This window comes from Lytechinus variegatus, chromosome 3 (assembly GCF_018143015.1).
Source record: "Lytechinus variegatus isolate NC3 chromosome 3, Lvar_3.0, whole genome shotgun sequence".
Classification (NCBI taxonomy): Eukaryota; Metazoa; Echinodermata; class Echinoidea; order Temnopleuroida; family Toxopneustidae; genus Lytechinus; species Lytechinus variegatus.
The window spans coordinates 6,849,314-6,872,135 of record NC_054742.1 but is presented as its reverse complement, the minus strand read 5'-3'; the positions used below and the strand labels follow the sequence as shown (position 1 = coordinate 6,872,135).

Genomic DNA, 22,822 nt, shown 5'->3' with positions numbered 1-22,822 from the left:
GCCCTATCTTGACAGAGAGATCCTTTTTTACATGTTTTGGGGGGCACAAATGGTATGCACTTGTCAATGGAAGTGCCCCCCCCCCCCTTGCACCTGCTAATCAGACAATACTGCCCATGCCCTGAGAAGGTTAGCTTCAGGTCGGTTTGAATGTGGCAAATAATTATCAGGGATTTTAAGGCCTGAACAAGTTCTTGTGATTGAGGAAGTCTGAATATAGTGTGGTATGCAGTTTTTATTGTACTACAAATGTGTAATGTCCGTAATGCAATGGTGATGTAGTGTGCGTAAAAAAAAATTATATGAATTATTGAAATTTTTATAAAAAGATGTTGATATATTGTGTGATATCATATTTTCGCTTTGTGTTGAAATTTGCAACAAAATTGGACCAAAATACAGTATGCTATAAAAATTTTATTACCTAACCACGTTACAGACGTTACACTTTAAGTGAGATGGAAATAAAAAAAGGTTTAAATGACTATTTTAATATTTAATTATCGTCCAATTCTATAAGTGATTTTATGGTGAGTTTTTACTGCAGAAGAAATGAATGCAAAATGTAGTGAATCTTATGGCAGTACCTCTGAAGAAAAACTTGATTTCAACAGCTAATAAAATATATTATGTGACTTGGGCCACATTTTCTTCAAATGAAATCTTGACATAATCCTTCTTGAATACTTTATAGGTAAAAAAAAATTTGTATCTATATTTTCTATTCTTTTTTTTTCATTCTAATGTATCATTTTCATTGAATTGCTCATAAACTACCGCTCTACTAAATGCTATCTCACTGACTTGTTCTAGTCCAGATAAGAGTTATGATAAAATGTTTTTAACTACTAAGTTATAGCAATCTAATAACCGTAGACCATGATTAAAGTCAATGTCACAAAGAAATTGGTATAGGCCTATGCATCAGTCTAAAATACTTACTCCAAAATGATGCTTACTAATCTAACACATTTTGATCAACTGCAGTCAAGACCCGAGAACTATTGATATTCATAGCCAGAGCTCCCCCCCCCCTCCCTCTATCAATTATCCCATTCTAATATTGAATATTCTTGGAATTTAATATCCAGAGCCATCAGTTGTGTTGTGAAGACTACTGTTCACATTAAGTGGTTACAAACCAACAAACTGAATTGAGTTTACGGTAGTGCTGGTCGATATTTCACTTCAATGTACATGTACAATGTAAGTCTGAAACAACTGAAAGTCACCAGAAAAATATCGCAGATAATGCAACATATTGCCGAGTCTAAACCTTCATTACATTGTTCACTAAGAGCTGCAATTCCGTAATGAGCAAGGAAGGGAGATATGAAAGTAAGGCTTTCTTCGATTAGTGCTTGTCCACGAAAAGCGGGCATTTGAGTACCAACTTACAAAGTTCTAATTTGGTTTGGTTATAAGCAAAACAGAACAGAATTTGGGGTTAATAGTGATAAACTTTTCTATAATCAGCAATACTTTGGTCATATCAGGTTACCGCGATATATCAAAACAATATTGAATATTCAATATTTTCTTCTATTTCAGATAATTTCAATAATATTGAAATACTGCCCAGCACTAGTTTACAGCAATTACATGTAGCTTTACCATGATATAAAGTCTTATCCAAACTAATGATTTGACTTACTTCAGTGAGGGGAGTAAGAGATGCGCTTTCACCACCATAATACTTGTTCTTATCAAGATGAAGAACTTTCTTGCCATTCACAGACATAAGTCCACTTAGCACACTTTCCTGAAAAGTGAGGAGACAAAAGCAATATTCAAACAATTATAATACTTGATATAAAGTATACATGATAAAAATACCATCAACCAGGGCCAGTGGCACATTGGTAGATTTCTTACTGTTAAAGTAACTACCAACAATGGTAGAATTATCACACAGAAAGCAATGTTAGGGTGCTGTTTACATGAGCATTGTTTGGATTTCATCCAAAGATTTGGGCAAAATCTGTGATTAGTGCATAGTGAGAGATTGCCACCTTAAGGCATGGTCACACTGCCCGAGCGTTGCTGGAGCGGTAGGAAGAGGGTCGAATTTCGCTCTTAAAATTGGGGAAAAAATCGAAAACAAAAAAAATAACAATCGAAATCATAAATGGTAAACGGTAGCGAGCGGTGATGATTTTTTTTTCTCTCTGCTCCACGACCGCTCCAACAACGCTCGGGCGGTGTGACCATGCCTTTACACATAGTATGAGGGGTCTATATCCAATAGACTCATTGTATTAATCCTCTAGCACATGGAGCTGGCAGTCTCACCCTCTTTCTAAAGTGATTCAATATAGCAGCAGTGTTGACTTTGAAAACTAAAGAGTAAGATGAATAATTTTTCACAAAAAATACATTCATACCAATTTCATTGACCCTAACTGACCTTTCATCTTTATCATGAAACCCGACGATCAGTGATACCCGATAACTATCATGTCCAATTTTCAAGAACAAGATCCATTAACTTTTAAAGTTACAGCATTTCAAAAAACATTCCAACATGGTCAAAGTTCATTGACCCTTTAATGACATTTAACCTTAATCATGTGACCCAAAACTCCCTTTTTCCATGTGATATCATCATGTGAAGAATCTTCGTATAGCAGGGTGAAAAACAGAGATTTATTTCTTTTTTGTTTGCCTCATTGCAATGTTTGCATTCCATGTTTTAATTTCAGTTGCTATTTTTTCTGGGCCAGGCTAGCACTTGGAATGTGGAAGTGAAATAATGCAAACTAGCTGTTGTTAGGTATTTGGATTGTCTGGGATTAAGTATAAGTAGTATTTTCCAGGGGTCAATGAATTTGGAAGAGTGGAATCGAATACTGAATTAGAGCTCATGGACAGTCCAGCTGAACTGATTTCCCGTTCTCCAGCTCACTTGCATTCTCCAGCGACGATAGAGAGAGATAAAGTGAACAGGAAGGAGAGAACGATGCCCCCATTACTGGCCGTCATGCCCTTCTTTTTGCTAAAAGTTACGGCCACTAAAAATGTGCCCTTTTTATATGGCCGTGGTGACCTTTTTTCTCATAAATGTGCCCTTTTTCTGATATATAATGTACCCCTTTTGAAAGTCGGCACCTTTTTTTCTGAGCAAGGAAAACTTTTCTCCGATCTCAAAAAGTATTCAATACCTTAGCTTTACCAGTGACGTCCAGTGCATGTATGCAGTCTAGTCCGAAGCCGCGCCGAACGATGAGCTAGCTATACACAGCTGGCCGGCCACTAGCGCGCTTTACATATGCTATGTAAGCTGCAGCATAAGAATGGACGAGCGCGAGCTCCGTTATGTGTACTACACAAATGTCACACGCTCTGTACTGTCCTGGCGAGCGTGCGCGATGCGTAAGTACAGTACTTTGAATGGGAGTGTTTCATAAAGCTGTTCGTCATTACGAACAACTTACGACCGGTGATACTTTCTTGGGTGCTAATCAGATTCACATTTAATTACATGTAGCTCAAGAAGGTATCACCAGTCGTGCGTAAAGTTCATTTTTTCTTAAGTAAATAATGTGGTTTGGTAATGAATCTGATGTATAACATCGACTATGGAAAGCCCCCCCCCCACGCCGTGAAACTGTAACACCTACAAATAATTTATTACATGCCCCTTAAAAAGTGGCCTTGGTGCCCTCTGCTGCCTGGCCTCAGTGAAAAAGTGCCCATCAAAAAAGTGGCCTTGCCCCCCAAAAATCCTATTTCGAGGCCTGTGTAAGACATGAGAATTGCAGAACGAGTCGTAAAGCGAGAGAATTAAGTAAAAGAGTGGATGAAAGAGCTGTAATGGGAGTGGTTAAAGTGTGTGAGTCGCACAGGGAAAAAGTTGATCAAGAGAACAGTTAAGAGAATGGTGAACAGAGAGTATAAGAGGGAAAAATAATGGAAAGCTGAAGAAATTGAATTTCGAATCAGAATACGCACATTAATTAGTTCTGTTTTATACATTAATATTACAGGTGGATTAATTTGGCGCATTGCACCAAAAGTGATAGGACTGATTTGGGAAAGGGTTTTCTCGCCATGTGGTATTTGAGCCAAGACGTAATAAAAAGGGTGTGTGCTAAGTCAGGCAGACCTTTGACCTTACCATGTGACCTCCGACTGCAGCATAACACGCAGGTCCCCCAAGTCCATCTACCATCCAAGTTTGTTTGAAAAGTGACTTACGGTTGCGGAGTTAGGTGCCATAAGAGAGTCTTGCATGTAAACTTTAATGTTGACCTGAAAATGACCTTTGACCTTACCATGTGACCTCCGACTGCAGCACAACATGCAGGTCCCCCAAGTCCACCTACCATCCAAGTTTGGTTGAAAAGCGACTTACGGTTGAGGAGTTATGTGTCATTATATTTGTGACGGACGGACGACATTTGGATCCCTAAGTCTCGCCTTCACCTCTGGTGGGTGAGACAAAAATATGGGGTCCATGTCCTCGTTTTCAAACTAGTGACTCTCAAAGTGTAGCAAGTTGGCTTGCAAATCGCCTAAAATGTGCTGAAAACATGCTAAAGTCTCTCAATACCCCCTAAAATGAAATGGTTCCATATTTCGCTCCCTAACATCCAAAATCCATGTCATTTTCATCATACTCTCTAGATTTGGAAAGGATTATATTCTAAAGGCATTAACATAATAAAAATATGGGGTCCACGTGCTTGTTTTTAAACTATCTGTGTCCAAACTATTGCAAGTTAGCTTGAAAGAAGTAAAAGAAATGCTGCACTTTGTTCAAAACCCATGTCATTTTAACCAAACTTTGCAAAGTTGTAGAGGAAGGTATACTTACATGTAAGAGGTGCAAACATTAAAAAATATGGGTTCATGTGCTTGTTTTCAAACTATCAGCACTCATGTTAGAGCAAATGTGCTTCTTAAAACACCCCCAAAACGTGCCAAAAGCTTTGTATCTATATGAGGAAATATTCCGAACCACTCTACCATTTATTCAAACTCGGGGTCATACTACAGTAATGGAGAGAGTTGTTCACATCACACATCTTTGTCGCATTGCCAATTGGAGGATCTCCATAGCATTAGTAATCACAATATTCAAATACTCATAACTTTCTCATTTGTCCGATTTTTCTCAAACTTTCTTTGATCTGTCTTTGATTTTTCTGTTTTCACACTAGCTATCTTGTTCCGAAGGTTTCATTTTCCTTTAAACATATGCACCCATAGTGTACACAATGTCTATGAGGGAGGAAATCAAAATTTTAACAAAAGTGAAATGAGTGTTTGTTTTGTGGACGGTTTTTGGTACTTCTGCCAACAGTTTTTACATGAAACTTCCAACATGGCTTCAGAGGGACACTATGCAAAAGGCGAGCATGCTAAAATAATCGATAAGGCATAAAGTGGGGCCAAGGCCTTGAACTTTCTTCTCATTTGAATAATTTTTTAATATTATGCTCTCACTTAAGCATTAGACATCAGGAATTTCATAAAAATAAAATTAAATTAACTATGCAAGAAGGTTTGTGACAGATATCCATAATTTGAAATAACATTTTTTCAAATAGCGTAGAAAGGAGCTTTTCACATTCCACATGTTCAATCAAACATACCCCCCAGTAAATGTTATATCAAACGCCATTGAATCAATGAAGTATGTTTAAAATTGGTCATGAACATAATGAAAAAATGTTGATAGGAATTTTCAGTTCCCAAAATGAAATGATACTCGCCTACGATTTTTTAAAATCGTATTTATTGTTTTCTTTGAATGTTCATTGAACCGTGAAATGATGAATATTGTTGAAGATACTCAAAATATCTGTCATCACATTTGAACACTTTTATCAATAAAAATGTGTAAAAAATCCAATTATAACAAATTTTGACTTGTGTTTATTCTGTGAAATTTCGCAAAAAAATTGTATCATCTTTTAGAAAGAACCTTTTACAAGCCTTCTTATGATTTTTCATGAGAATGTGGAATTAGTTCCAACAAATGGAATCAAAGTCATGATATTTGGCTTGTGACTTTTAACAAGTGGAATGCCTCTGGCCGTCTCACCTGCATCACGCGGTTCAATATAGCAGCAGTGTTGACTTTGAATACTACTCTAACTCACACAAGATGTTCAGTGATACATGGTTACTCTTATGTCCACTTTTTATGAACTAGAACAATAAACTTACTGAGATATGATGGTTATTCAACAAAAAACCCCAACATGGCCAAAGTTCATTGACCTTACATGACCTTTGACCTTGATCATGTGACCTGAAACTCGAACAGGATGTTCAGTGATACATGTACTTGATTACTCTTATGTACAAGTTCATGAATCAGATCCATAAACTTTCAAAGTTATGATGGTAATTCAACAGATACGCCCAATTCGGCCAAAGTTCATTGACCTTTGACCTTGGTCATGTGACCTGAAACGCGCACAGGATGTTCAGTGATACTTGATTACTCTAATGTCCAAGTTTAATGAACTAGACCAATAAAATTTCAAAGTTATGATGGTAATTCAACAGATACCCCGATTCGGCCAAAGTTCATTGACCCTAAATGACCTTTGACCTTAATCATGAGACCTGAAACTTGCACAAAATTTTCAGTGATGCTTGATTACTATTATGTCCAAGTTTCATGAATCAGATCCATAAACTTTCAAAGTTATGATGGGAATTCAACAGATATCCCCAATTTGGCCAAAGTTCATTGACCCTAAATGACCTTTGACCATGGTCATGTGACGTGAAACTCATGCAGGATGTTCAGTGATACTTGATTAACTTTATGTCCAAGTTTCATGAACTAGGTCCATATATTTTTTAAGTTATGATGACATTTCAAAAACTTAACCTCAGGTTAAGATTTCGATGTTGATTCCTCCAACATGGTCTAAGTTTATTGACCCTAAATGACCTTTGACCTTGGTCATGTGACATGAAACTCTAATAGGATGTTCAGTAATAATTGATTAACCTTATGGCCAAGTTTTATTAACTAGGTCCATATACTTCCTAAGTTATAACGTCATTTCAAAAACTTAACCTCAGGTTAAGATTTGATGTTGACGCCGCCGCCGCCGTCGGAAAAGCGGCGCCTATAGTCTCACTTTGCTTCGCAGGTGAGACAATAAAAAACGTTTCTAATCTATGAATTTTTCTTCAAAACGGCACTTCCTAATGCCGCTACATACATGCACGTCATATCGAAGCGGGTTCAAGGGTCAGGCTATTGTATCGCAGTGTTTACAATTTGGATACATGACACTAGTCTGGTAAGAAATCTCTAATTTTTCTTATGGGGGGGGGTAACGATCATACATGTACCTTCATATGCATTAGGTGTATAAAGGTATGCAATTTAATACAATTTTGGTCCATATATGGACCACTAGTTCTAATGTTAAATATGAAGGGAATTCCCTTCTGGACTATGATCTTTTCCACACTGGCATAGCCTGCCTCGTCTAGGCTCAGTGATCATATGACAATATCAAAATCATAAAAAATATGATCACTGAGTCCTCTAGGCGAGTAATCATGACCTGATGTCCTTGAAAAGCTTCACTTCATGTCTCTATTACCCTTTTCATAAACCTATCCTCCAATTAGCCGCCTAAGAGTAATGCGGATAATTCAATAAAAATTGCATTCACAAACTCCGAAAATAAGCCGCATTATTTCTACGAGAGCCCATCCTGAAAAAGGCGGATAATCGTCATGTCAACTGGACACGCCCCCTCAGATGCGGTTGTGTTGGAAAAGGGTGACCTTGTGACCGCACCATGGCAATTATCCGCATTATTTGGAAATGCGTTCATAAACTCAAAATCTTGTCCCGATGCTGCTTTTATGCGGATAATATCAGCATCAAAATAATGCGGATAACTCTGGTCCTCCTCCAATTTTACGACCAAATTATGCTGCTATTAGCCGCATAATTGGGTTTATGAAAGGGGTATATGATAGACTTTTTAGATGACATAAAATTCAAAGAAATTGATCAGATTTTGAGTAAAAATAACGACAAACATTTGGAACTGAAAATAAATAAAGAAAAATCTGACAAAATTATGGTGATCTGTCAGAGACAGACCACATAAAAAGTAATTTATATAGTATCATCAACATTGCCACTGGTTCTGGTTAATAAAAAGGTAAAAAATTTGAGGTTTCTTACCAGACCAATCTCGTATTACATTTAATTATTTGTAAATTGTTCTTCAACACGGCATTTTGTAACATCGTTAATCGAAGGTATGTCATACATATGCAGTTCAACTTCAAGGGTCAAGCCCGGGGGGCCAAGAGTATCGTTTTCTTTCCAAGACTTGTTAAGGGTAGGGTTTCACACGCCAATACTTGTTAAGGGGTGCATTTTCAGAATATGGAAATTACGTGTTTAGGGTGCTTTTCGAGACCCCATGGTCGCGCATGGTATCCACTCGTGAATGGAAGTGGCCCCCCCCCGGGGTCAACCTATTATTGTATTTGCATTGTGTACAAATGGATCATTTAATCAAGGGATCTACCACTCTTGGCGACACCGCAATACTTACCCGTGTTAAGAAACTGGGACTCCACTCACGCGCATTTGGGCCACCCTAGCTTAGAACTAAGCTTTGTTTCACGAAAAATTGAATATTCTTATAATTCAATAAATGTTACTTATTACATTAGTACTGTTAAATCGGTACTCACCGGTTCTTTTCTTGTATTTTCTGGACATTTCCCACGCTTCTGGCTGCAATTCTGCGATAAATTCTGTCGCCATAGACAGCTACACATGCAACTCTATTTATAAATGGAGCGCCCCTTACAAGAGTCGCTAATGCCGCGACTATTCACACTGTTCCATAATGATTCTGAAAGGAGGTGCAACACCCCCCACCCACATGGGCGCAAATCCCAGGGGGACACTTCCCCCTAACCCAAAATAGTAGGGGGCACATTATCAAATGTCCCCCTACTATTTTTGTTCTTTTATATATGATGGAAAGAAATAGGCCTACATCATTTAAATCGAAGTAAAACATGTATTTTGGACGAGACGACCTTCTTTTGGGGGTGATAAACCTTCCTTTTTTCTTTTTGTTAGTTTGTTTTTGTTGGGTTTTTTTGCCTGTTTTCCAGCCCCTGTTCCCCTACCTTAGATTTCCGCCCTTGCCTCCCACTACTCTTGATATTGTTTGCGAATCTGTTTTGTAAATTAAAGGGGAATTTCACCCTGATAAAAAGATGATGAAAATATGAAAAAAATCATTTCAAAATATCGATGAAGGTGTTATTTGACAAAAATGGAGTTGATAGAATTTAGAATGCTTGATTTATTGTGACGTCTATAACGAGCAGTTGCTCTATCCTAAATATAAAATGCCCAAATTTCCCATTTTTAATGGTCCGTAACGACCCACTTTTTTTCTTTTTGATAACAAGTATGAAGTTATCTATTGATATACTAAATGTACCATAAAAATCATTATCATGTATTTCTTGACATTTCATTTACTTTAATACCATAATAAATAGCTGCTTGCAAAGGCCTACGCCGTCACAAAAAAAATCTTACCTTTTAAAAAAAATTGGTGGGGGATGGATTTTCCTCGAACGCATACCAATTTTTTATTTTTTTTCTGCTATTTTCATAATAAACTTTAAATGAATTCAACTTTGCACTACTTAATTTTTTCAAAGACAAAATAACAAAATTACATCTCGTCATCATCATCATCACCACTATCATTAGCATCACCATCATCACCACAACCGTCACCACAACCATCATCATCACCAAGATAATTTTCATCATCATCATTGCCATCATCATCTTTCTTTTTTTTTCCTTTATTTTTTTTCCCCATCCCTTCTTTTTTTTCTTCCTATATTCCTCTTTTAGAGCGGCACACCGTCACGCTCCCTCACTGATTATCCGCCTCTATATGCTTGGTGTTGTATAAATTGGTGGATACCTCATAAAATGAAATAAAAGAGAAAATAAGGAAAGGGAAAAAGTAAGAAGAAAAAGAAGATGAGAAGAAAAAAAAGAAAGCCAAACAAATGAGACAAAACAATGTCAAAATTTCGTAATAAAGTCTTCTACGTCAGTTTAATAATGATGTTTTCATTGAAATGAGAACAAAAAAGAATTGAATCCATAGGCGGCGGAAGCGGGGGAGGGGGGACGTTCCCCCCTAAATTTGTTGTTGACCTTTTTTTTTTTTTTTTTGCTTGTCAATTTATTTTCCTACGTTCCCCCCCCCCTAAAATGTTTGGGTTGAGAGCCTTTAATTTTTTTTTTGCTTGTGAAATTTTTTTGGGTTGTCCCCTCCTAAAATTTGGGGCTTCCGCCGCCAATGATTGAAACAATGAGGTAAAAAGGACTACATCATAGTGTAAAGAAATAGAGGGAAGCTCCGAGACAATAAAAAGGTTGAAAAAGAAAAAAATATGAAAACACAAAGCTCTCACAACATGAGCATAATAACAAATTGGGAATAAGCAAGGACAAGTAGCTGAGGGACCCCCCCAACTCTCTCTCTCTAGTTATCTATCTATCTATCTATCCGACTCGATTATATAAGAGAAGAATTTACTAATCAAAATATTATGAGCAAAAAGCACGAGCTGATATTTTTTATGAATATTCAAAACTGATAGAGAGACGCAATCGAATTATTCGATTGCGACAAAATTGATGATCTGAGAATTTAGTGTTTTTAGGAATTCATTAAAAGCATAAAGTTGATCAACATTAAAATATGGCAGGCGCAACGCATGAGCTAAAGCTTTATAGGCCTACACTGATAAAAAATTTTAAGTATTTTTGGTAATCATGAAAAAGATTGATATTTCATGAAAGAAAGCTCAAATCCCGAGGAGGAATATTTTTATGAATTGACTTAAAAAAAAAAAAAAAAAAACTGTGGTAAGCCCCATTTAATATTTGATTATAAGTCGAATAAAACAGTAAAAGCTGAAAAACGTTCGCGTGATATTTGGCAACCCCCCCCCCAAAAAAAAAATAAATAAACAAGTGGAATGCCTCTGGCCGTCTCACCTGCATCACGCGGTTCAATATAGCAGCAGTGCTGACTATGAATACTACTCTAACTCGCACAAGATGTTCAGTGATACATGGTTACTCTTATGTCCAAGTTTAATGAACTAGACCACTTTTTATGAACTAGACCAATAAACTTACAGAGATATGATGGTGGTTATTCAACGAAAAACCCCAACATGGCCAAAGTTCATTGACCTTACATGACCTTTGACCTTGATCATGTGACCTGAAACTCGCACAGGATGTTCAGTGATACTTGATTACTCTTATGTACAAGTTTCATGAATCAGATCCATAAACATTCAAAGTTATGATGGTAATTCAACAGATACACCCAATTCGGCCAAAGTTCATTGACCTTTGACCTTGGTCATGTGACCTGAAATGACCACAGGATGTTCAGTGATACTTGATTACTCTAATGTCCAAGTTCAATGAACTAGACCAATAAACTTTCAAAGTTATGATGGTAATTCAACAGATACCCCCGATTCGGCCAAAGTTCATTGACCCTAAATGACCTTTGACCTTAATCATGAGACCTGAAACTTGCACAAAATGTTCAGTGATGCTTGATTACTATTATGTCCAAGTTTCATTAATCAGATCCATAAACTTTCAAAGTTATGATGGGAATTCAACAGATATCCCCAATTCGGCCAAAGTTCATTGACCCTAAATGACCTTTGACCTTGGTCATGTGACGTGAAACTCATGCAGGATGTTCAGTGATACTTGATTAACCTTATGTCCAAGTTTCATGAACTAGGTCCATATATTTTCTAAGTTATGATGACATTTCAAAAACTTAACCTCAGGTTAAGATTTCGATGTTGATTCCTCCAACATGGTCTAAGTTCATTGACCCTAAATGACCTTTGACCTTGGTCATGTGACATGAAACTCTAATAGGATGTTCAGTAATACTTGATTAACCTTATGGCCAAGTTTTATGAACTAGGTCCATATACTTTCTAAGTTATGACATCATTTCAAAAACTTAACCTCAGGTTAAGATTTGATGTTGACGCTGCCGCCGCCGTCAGAAAAGCGGCGCCTATAGTCTCACTTTGCTTCGCAGGTGAGACAAAAATTAAAAAAGTTTTTAACTATAATAATGATCGAAGGTACCGTAAGTAACGGTGTATTAACCGCACCCGTGTATTAACCGCACCCCCAACTTTGGACTAAAAAAAAAAAAAAAAAAAAAATCTCACATTTACATGCATATTTGAGGTACGAAGAAACAAAATCTAAGTTTTTCAGATTTCCAAAGTATCCAAAGAGATTACCGGTATGCAGAAATATGCTGTTCTTGATCAATTCATCTACAAATGTTAGAAAGAAAGAACGGTCCCGACAATATTGGCAACTTACACACTCGCTCACCTCACAGTAAGTGTACACACACAGCACTGCGTTACATTGCAAACTACGATACAGTACAAGTCATGCCAGTACATCTTATCAAATTATGATCTGTGTCTTTCCCAGCGTAGGAGGAAGAAACATTCACATTTCTTGCATCACAATCTCACAATCACTTCCAGAAATTTGATGTCTTAGCATGAATTTTGGATACGGGATTATAGGAAGGTTCAAGAAACAAAGAAATTTGCATTTTTTACAGTTGTTTTTTTACGGCTTTGTGCCGTCTCTCTCGTGCGTGGTTTACATGGTATCTTATGAAAAGCAAACAGGAAGGAAAAAAAACAAGCTGGCGCGAAACGGGACTTTGAATAGTGCCAGCTTAAGTCGCACTACAACCACATTACAACGCAATCTCTAAGCTCACTCAACTCTCGCTCAGCGGTGACAAAATATTACCGAGTATGCTTGGCATCTCTTTTAAATTAGCCAGGGAACTTCACTACTTTGAATCGAGAATAAAGTCAAAATTAGTGTCATGAAGGTGGGTGGTTTGTTATGGACAACATTTAATGAATATTGCAACAATCGCTTCCCATTACCCGCGGCTCATACCCCTCTAAACGACATTGCCTGGGCGGCTACGCCCGGCCACTCGATGTGTTGTGAACTGGCAGACATCGTACATGTACATGTACGGGAGGGGTTACGGCGGGCTGGCTCAGACCCGTCACTGTGTATAAACCGCACCCCCGACTTTTGCTTCTACCCCGCCGAGAAAAAGGTGCGGTTAATACACCGTTACTTACGGTAATTTTGTCTCGCGTAGAACTGGACAAATGAAAAAAAGATTGTCACTAAAAAAATGAAGGTAATTTTGACCCACGTAAAATTTGGCGAGCCCCCCCCCCAAAAAAAAGGCTAAAAAGAGAAAGAGACAAGAATATGAACGAAATATCCCCATTACAAATAATGCTGTGATCATCATAAGGGAGGGGTCGCATAACTAGTATGAACAACGTATTTAATTCCAAAATATTTACTACAAATCTCAATAGGGGGATCGGGCAGAAATGCTCATCCTTCCCCCCCCCCCCCCGATCTGCCACTGATTCCAATCAATAATGACATTTATCTGCAATACTGATACTTTGAAATCAAGATACTGAAGATTGATACGCTTTACATAAATTATGAACGTCTGACAAAAAGATAATCTACCGATCAGCTGACCAGTTCGCGTATCACTTCGGAGTTGATCACTCGTCGCAGCTGTGTGGAACGCTCACCGAAAATCAACAAAAAGGGCCTGAAATGTAAGTTTAATAGTAATTCATTTTAATTTCAACTCATTTTTTTGAGTATTGAAAGTCTTCCCACCAAATGAAAGTCATATCGCATAACTCCAATTTGTATTAAGGCGTACATTTACCAAAGTCTTGGGTTTGAAATCAGAACTGAATTGTCTAACCCATAATTTTGGGTAATGTCGCCTATGAGGTCCATACACGTTAATGTTTGGACCTCATTGGTACTAGGAGTGGGATCTACATGTACAAGAGATTGGTCTGTAGTGGTAAGAAACCTCAAATTTCTTACCTTTTTATGAACAAATTTTCGGAACCTTCATACGCATTGATCAGGCGTATGACTATGAATGATTTTTGTATGAATGAAGGTGTAAAATTAAAATCACAAACATTATGATTTAGCCGGCTACATGATTTCTATCTTCAATTTCAAAGATGGATTTCCTAGGGCTAGGCTAGGGAAATCGATCTTTGTTTACATGTATCTCTTATATGTACTTCAAGGCTTCGTGATCAAATGACAAAATCAAATCATTAAAAAAAATATGATCACGGAGTCCTCAGGCTCAAGCGAGGCTACATCACACCACATCACATTCACAGTTCACATCATCACACGCCCATCCCATTCCAGACTGTGGAGTCTGTGTACAAGCTCCAGCTCCAATGCACAATCACAATGCACGAATGAAATGCCAGATGATGCATCAAAATCTGCATTACGGTACCTTCAGACCTGTGCCAAGCACAATAACATCGTAGGTCTCATCCATATCTACTCCGGTATCTTTGGATATTCAGGGAAAAGAACAAATTTGAATTAATAAGCAGGATCTTGGCAAAGAAAAGTGAATTGTCGGCCTGTTTCTGTTTCGTGATGATGAGGTCTCGAACGCGCACGGATTCGTTTCCCACACGTTTCCCCATAGCCGGCCATATGTATGTTGCATGCATGCGCGGAGCACACAGACTTGTACTTCCGGGTGTACTGCACAGGCTAGGCTTTTCTTTTGGTTTTTGATTCCCCCTATTATGCCAATTTTGAGCAAATGCTTTAAAATTACAAGAAAGCTCAGGCAATTGCTAACTGCCTGCCATGGAGTTGCTAACTGCCTGCCATGCAGTGGCCGGCTTACAGATGGCACACGCGCAGACAGCGGTAGCCCCCCCCCCCCCAAAAAAAGGGGGAGCCATCGGAGAAGGCTGGTTCGCTTTTCACGCATTCCTCCTCCCCCCCAATTAAAAAATAAAAACCTGGACGAAACCCGAAACGTTCTCTCTCTTCATACAAAATATCCCTTATACAAAAGGGAGCGCTATGTGAGCGAAATTTTTATACTCTCATTTTCTTCTTTCATTTTTTTCAAAATATCATGAGGTGTCAGTGTACTTCGATCGCCTGCATTAGGAAAAGGAGCCTCAATTGTTGCATCATATCCATTTTGAGCTATTTGTTCTCGTATACTAAGACAAATATCAATAAATTAGAACAGGTTAAAATTTCAGAGAATTTTTTGAATTTTAAGACCCGCGGGTTCAACTCCCACTTGGTGTACATGGCTAGTGCCTTTTTGTCATTTTACCCCTCCCTGCGATGCCCCCCCCCCCCGTGGGCGGGATGATGCAGAATCAGTGGCGTAACTACGGGGGGGCATGGGGGGCACGTGCCCCCCCCAATCGGCTGGCCAAAAAAAAAAACGGGGAAAGGGAGAAAAGAGGGAGAAAGGAAGGGAAACGTAGTGGGAAAGAAGAAATGATCAATTTTATATTATATCATAATTATGTTATATTACTGTATATTACATAAACTTTTTTTGTAATATCTTTATGAAACATGATTTGCTCAGGGCTCATGTCTTTTTTCGGAATACTATAGTTTTCAAGTATATTAGAGAGATGTGACGTTCTCAAATCCAGTCAGTATACACCAAATAGGTTTCCTCGCACTTTGAGCTATTATTGTTTTATGTAGTGACATGTGCTTCTTTTTCATGACTACTTAAAGTGATCGCCCCATTTTAAGGTCTTAATATAAAACATTTCCTGTCCTTTTTTCTGATCTGAATATCAACAATTTTCAGCTCGCGCTTCGCGCTCGCATCAATTGGTTAGTGAAATACGTACTATGGTCTTAGTGAATTCCTACAAACAAGCCTTAGAATGTCCCTCCTCAGGTCTGAATTACTTATATTTTCAGCTCGCGCTTTGTGCTCGCAATATTTCATTAGTGAGATGCGTATAATAATTATGATTACACTGACTTCAAAAAGTGCTTTATGTGTTTAGATGTAATTCTCACCAAATCAGCAAGCGCTTGGCACTCGCATTAGATGACTATGGTGAGATATGTATACTCTTAATGGATTCCTTAAAAATAGTTCTCAAAATATCATTTTTTCTTATCTCAATTTCAAAAATTTGCAGCTCGCGCTTCGCGCTCGCATCATTTGGTTAGTGAAATACGTAAGGTCATAGTTAAACAAGCCTTAGAATGCCCCACTTCAGGTCCGAATTTCCTAAATTTCAGCTCTCGTTTCGCGCTCGCAATATTTGATTAGTGAAATGCGTATGTGAATCAATGATTGCAAGTGCTTCCTGTGTTTAGATATAATTCTAACAAAATCAGCAAGCGCTTGGCACTCGCATTAGATGAATATGGTGAGATATGTTAAAGTCCTTAAAATGTCCCTGTTTGGGGTCAATTCAAGCTTGTGCTCGATCGCGCTCGTATTGTTTGTTTAGCGAGACAGGTATGTAACATGATAACAAAAATTTGCTTATATAATGTCCCTTCCTAGGTCAAAATGTCAAAAATTTTCAGCTCGCGCTTCGCGCTCGCATGATCAGTGAGATACATATCCGTTTAATGGCACCGTCCTTCAAATATCACTATACCTGGCAACTGAGCGCGCTTTACGCGCTCACTAGGTGACTCAAAATTTTTGATGGTGCCCCCCCATGCCGTGACCCACGGTACGCCACTGTGCAGAATTAAATTGATTGCCGTTGACGCTGACGCACCCCCCCCCCCGCGCACCCCTATGTCATACTCCTTATCATCTTTGGACTCCTTTTTGTTGGTCCAAATAGAAGTAAATGTATTTCAAGGCAGCTCCTAACGCTCATTATGTAATTACGTGGTCCTGCAGATGATTGGTTCCAAGTAGTTTCTCTGTGTGTCCTTTTCCATCCCAAGATAAGGAATAACATAACTTATATAAGTCAGTCCTGAGCCTTGATTGGCTAGAGTAGTTTACGGAAATTTCGGACGGGAGAAACATGGCAGAGAACTGATTCCTTTATACATTTTTATGTAACTGTGGGTTATATTAAAAGGTACGTTATAAATAAGGGAAGGAAAGAGAATTTGTGCCAGAAGATAGCTATATACGAAAGAGAGGGAGACGTTTTTCTCAAAGCTTCATGGTATTTCATTGCGCTAGCTTGTGTTATTATACATGTGTGTTCTTTTGTAACATAATGATAATATTTTGGAAAAAAGTTGAAGAAAATGTACAGAAATATATTTTGCCAAATTTTCATTTCCAGCCATGTCATATACTATCAGGAATTTCATTTAGATCAAAAGAAAAAAAATGATGTAGATATAATTTTGAATTATGCTTTATATACTATTTATAAATGTTTCGCTGGAAAAGAATCTAAAAGGAAAATAACGATTCAAAGGCTGTTTGATATATTGTTTTACATATTAAGATATCGTTTACAGATAGAAGAAAATGTGAAATCCAGAAAACCATGTATTTCCCTCCAGAAATGGAGGCAAATGTTCGCTCTGTGAACATATTTTGTTTGATGAATAAAGATCGAAGACCAGCAATGGTTATTTTTTAAAAAAATATATATACATGTGTGTTGAAGAGTCATCGTGAAGTCTTGAACCTGTATAAAATCAAATCAACGGCTTGTTGCAATAGGGGTTAATTCCACTCCAAGAAAACCATTTTTGAAATTTTAATATTCTTATGCGAAACTAAATTTTTATGACATGAGAACATAAAGTTAAAAATAAAAAGTCTAAAAAAAAGTAAATAAAGTATAAAAGAAAACTACATGTCTTCATATTTTTAAAATATTCTTTTCCAAAAAAAAATCGGTGTTAGTGGATCTAACCCCTTTTTCAACCAAACTGAAATGGACCTAACCACTTTTGAAAAAAATGTTATTTTTCTTTGCCATGTTAGTTCACTTTTTAATGGGAATGTCAACTTTTCTTTGGTATATCATTTTATAGAGTTACTAAAAATCTACTTGATGAAAAATGAACCTAACCCCTTTTGCAAGTGAGCTCTTCATTTATACATGAAAATAAGGGAATCCATAGAAATGAGATCAGAGAAAGGTGACATATTCATTTCAATGAACAATACTTGGTAGGACAGTTATATGTAGATTTTATTGAAGTATTGATAATTTAGAAAGAAGATCGACTTACGAAAGTATGACCCCAAAATGAGTTGCAGTATGTTAGGTGAGGCAAGATTATAAGGCTATAATACAAAGTAATAAGTATGTTTTTGGGCAATATGAATTCAATTTTTGAAATGATTCCAGTACAGATGCGGTTTCCAAGAGAGATATTCATTAACTGTAATACATAAAAATTGAAAATTTTCCACACGTGATGTATCATGACCACCAATAGTACGATTTGTGAGGTCACCTGGAACCCTCATGTCCCTTGTTCTGAAAATAATAAATTTAGTTTTTATAAAAATTCAAACAAAGTTTATTACAACAGAACCAATCGTACGGAACATCAACATTTTTTGGCTCGCTATTCGAGCTCTTGTCATTTATTTAGTGAAGATACCCCCTCCTTTCCAGTTCTAGAAAAAGTGCTGTCCTATTTTCCCAAGTTTAGCTCGCGATTCGCGCCCCGGATTCGCGCTCGCACAAATTGTTAATTAGGTATCAATCCTGTCATAAGTGCTCAGATATCCGCTTTTCAGGTCATTAAAATAAAAAAGTCATTTCTCTCTTCATTTGAATTGTTTTGCATAAATTGTTTAATTAGATACTTACTTTTTAATGATTACGATAGAGATGTACATTTTCAGCTGTCTAGTCGGAAAATGAAATTTTTCAGCTTGCGCTTCGCGCTCGCATCTATTGTTTAGAGAGATAATATTCTGTTCAAAGGTACAGAATGTAAAAATTTCCAGTTTAAAAGTCGGAAAATCAAAGATTTTCAGCTCGCGCTCATGCACATATGTTGTTTAATTAGATACCTATTGTGTTTATGCACAAAAAGTGCCAAAATATTGGGTTTAAAAGTCGGAAAATCATAAATTTTCAGCTCGTGCTTCGCGTTCGCATCAGTTGTTAATTATAGGTATCAAGATTGCTCAGAATGCCTGCTATTCAGGTCATAATATTTTGATCAGCTAGATACACATTGTCTTCATGGTTAGGAAAAGTAGGCATACTCATAGAACATCACCTTTTCTAGTAGGAAAAAAAAAATCAGCTCGCGCTCTGTGCTCGCATCAGTTGTTTATAGACCAATGCTATACTATTTTGTACATGGTTATATCTAAAAAAAGTGTTAAAAACGTCCAGTTTATTTAAGTAGAAAAAAATTCAGTTCCTAGTTTGCGCTCACATCAATTAGTGAGATAACTATTCTGTTCATATACAAAGTGCTAACAATGTTGGGTGTAAAAGTCAGTGGCGCAGCTACGGCTGCTGGGGGCACGTCCCCCCCCCGGAAAAAATGGTGGAGCAAACGAAAATAAAAGGAGAAAGAAGTTAAAAGGAAAAGAAGGAAAAAGACAGAAGGAAAAAAGAAGAGGAAAATAAGATGAGATAGACGAGTGAATAAAATAATAATGTGAGGGGAAGACTTGCAAAAAATCTTTCATGTTACTACATAAAATTTTCTCTTGCGCTTTGCGCCAGAATTGCCTGTTTGATGAGATTCATATCTTGCTCAATAGGCTGATATGGAGCTTAAAATATCAAGTTTTGAAGTCAATATACAAAACATATTTCAGCTCGGACATCGAGCTTTCATTATATTTTTTTCATTTCCAAATTCAAGTGCTCTGTAAAATTTCCGTATTATGGTATTAACATTTTAAGCTTACGCCGCGTGGTCGCATTGTTTGATTTGCCAATTTCGTATTTTCTTCGTGTATTCCATAAAATCTCAAAATATCCATTTTCAGATGTGATTGTCGAACGTGGGCCAATAAGTTAGCGCTGCGCGCTCGCAAATATTCTGAGTACTAAACGAGCTCCCCTTTTCATTTACATTTTATTTTAAAAATTCAGCTCGCGATTTGCACTCGCATTAATTGTTAAAAATGTATTAACTATTGTAATGCGTATTCATTATTACAAAATGCTTAAAATTCCCAGTTTCAAGCCTAAAAAACAACAAAATTTGGTCTTTTCAGAATGGAATATCGACAAGCTTAGGAATAGTAAGAAGATAGTCATCATTTTCATATGATGACAAAATGCCCTTAGAATGTACCAGTCCTTTTCTATATAATAACAAAAAATATCAGCTCGCGCTTCGCATCATCCATTAAGTGTAATCCACATCCACTTCACAATTTCCTACACAGTGCTTGAAATAGTGTTTAAATTGACCTTTTCAGATTGGAATATCAAATGTTTTCAGCTCGTGCTTGCATTATTCATCTTCATATGATTAAACGAATGTATTCATAATGCGCATATATATTCTAGGTCTAAATCTAAAAAAAAAATGTGCGATAGTCTGCATGTTCTTTATTTAAAATGTGCTTAAATTATCCAGTTTCAGATCAGAATATCACTTGTCTGCTCACACTTCACGATCGCATTATTAATGATACACAGTGGCGTACCGTGGGTCACGGCATGGGGAGGGGCACCATCAAAAATTTTGAGTCACCTAGTGAGCTATTTTAAGGACAGTGTCATTAAACGGATATGTATCTCATTGATCATGTGAGCGCGAAGCGCGAGCTGAACATTTTTGACATTCAGACCTAAAAAGGGGCATTATACGCACATTTTTGTTATTATGTTACATACCTGTGTCGCTAAACAAACAATACCAGCGCGATCGAGCACAAGCTGAAATTTTTGTATATATTGACCCCAAATATGGACATTTACTTTAGTTCAGGAATCAATTAAGAGTATACATATCCCATATTCATCTAATGCGAGTGCCAAGCGCTTGTTGATTTTGTTAGAATTATATCTAAACGCAGGAAGCACCTGTAGTCATTGTAATCATGATTAACATACGCATCTCACTTATCAAATTTTGCGAGCGCGAAGCGCGATCTGAAATTTGGGAAATTCAGACCTGAAGAGGGGTATTAATTCTAAGGCTTGTTTGTGGGAATTCACTAAGACCATACGTATTTCACTAACAGATGCGAGTACAAAGCGCGAACTGTAAATTTTTGATATTCAGATCAGAAAAAGGGATGTTTTGAGGACTATTTTTCAAGGAATCCATTAAGAGTATACAAATCTCACCATAGTTATCTAATGCGAGTGCAAAGCGCTTGCTGATTTTTTTTAGAATTACATCTAAACACATGAAGCACTTTTTGTAGGCATTGTAACCATGATTATCATATGCATCTCACTAATGAAATCCCAATGAAATATTGCGAGCGAGAAGCGCGAGCTGAAAATATAGGAAATTCACACCTGAAGAGGGGCATTCTAATGCTTGTTTGTAGGAATTCACTAAGACCATACGTATTTTACTAACCAAATGATGCGAGCGCGAAGCACGAGCTGAAAATTTTTGATATTTAAATCAGAAAAAGGGACATTTAAAGACTGATTTTAGGAATTTTATGAACGAAGCAGATATATCTCACCAATCCTTTAATGCGATCATCAGCACGGACAGGAAATGTTGTATATTAAGATCTTAAAATGGGGCGATCACTTTAAGTAGTCATGAAAAAGAAGCATATATATGTCACTACATAAAACAATAATAGCTCGAAGTGCTAGGAAACCTATTTGGTGTATATTGACTTGATTTGACAACGTCACGTCTCTCAAATATACTTGAAAACTATAGTATTCCGAAAAAAAGTATTTGATCTATAGACAATGCGAGCACCAAGAACAATGAAGACATATAGGCCCTGAGCAAATTATGTTTCATAAAATTATTACAAAAAAGTTCATTAATTTTATGTAATATACAGTAATATAACATAATTATTCTTCTTTCCCACTGCGTTTCTCTTCCTTTCTCCCTCTTTTTCTCCCTTTCCCCGTTTTTTTTTTGCCAGCCGATTGGGGGGAGGGCACGTGCCCCCATGCCCCCCGTAGTTACACCACTGATGATACCTAATTAACCATATCCTATTCATGATTTACAAAAATAGAGTGTCCCGTTTTTAGGTCTGAAATCTCAATTTTCTTCCTCTCGCGCTTCTCGCTCGCATCAATTGTTTGGTTACATAATCTATCCCATTTGTGATTACAAAAGTGCTTTAATGAATTATCATTTTTAGGTCGGAATGTCAAATCTTTTTTTTAGCTCGCGCTTCCATTATTGAAATATCTACCGTTTTCGTGGGTAACTGTAAACACAGTCCTAATTGACAGGTCCCTTATCGATCATGCTATAGAACAGTTATCAAAAATTTCTGCTCGCGCTCGGTGTTCGCAGTAATTATCTAGTTCAGGATCACAAATTACATTGCCTAGAATATTAAATTTTCAGGACAAAATACGTGAAATATATAATAAAATAATTCGCTCGCACTTTTTATATAGGGCTAATAAGATTATTTCATATTTATGTTGTTTATACGAATAAAGCCCCGGGGGGGGGGCACTCGACCAAAAAAGTGGTGGGGGTGTGCCGCGGGCGAGACAAAAAACGGGGGCCTTGGAGCGGGCTTATTGTAAAAAGCAGGGTCCTCGGAACGGGCTTCGGAACGACAAATGTTTGTGAAAACGGGGGTCCTTGGAACGGATCGCCAGCGTGTGAGCGCGTATGCATCCCTACGGAACGGTCATGCACGTGCATGATGCAGCTAGCGCGGCCTCCGCCGGGGAGCTCTGCGGCCGCTTTTCACCAAAA

At 37.4% G+C, this 22,822-nt stretch overlaps 1 protein-coding gene across 1 annotated transcript in view; it reads right to left on the bottom strand.

Moving 5' to 3' along the window:
- LOC121410097 (rab GDP dissociation inhibitor alpha-like) overlaps positions 1-14,677 on the bottom strand; it is a 40,653-nt gene extending 25,976 nt beyond the window's left edge. The window contains exons 1-2 of the mRNA XM_041601967.1: positions 14,466-14,677; positions 1,655-1,762 (exon numbers count right to left, since the gene is read on the bottom strand). Coding sequence (XP_041457901.1) covers positions 1,655-1,762; positions 14,466-14,510 — 153 coding nt within the window. The 5' untranslated portion in view covers positions 14,511-14,677. The remainder of the gene's footprint in view (positions 1-1,654; positions 1,763-14,465) is intronic.
- Positions 14,678-22,822: the final 8,145 nt, after the last annotated feature.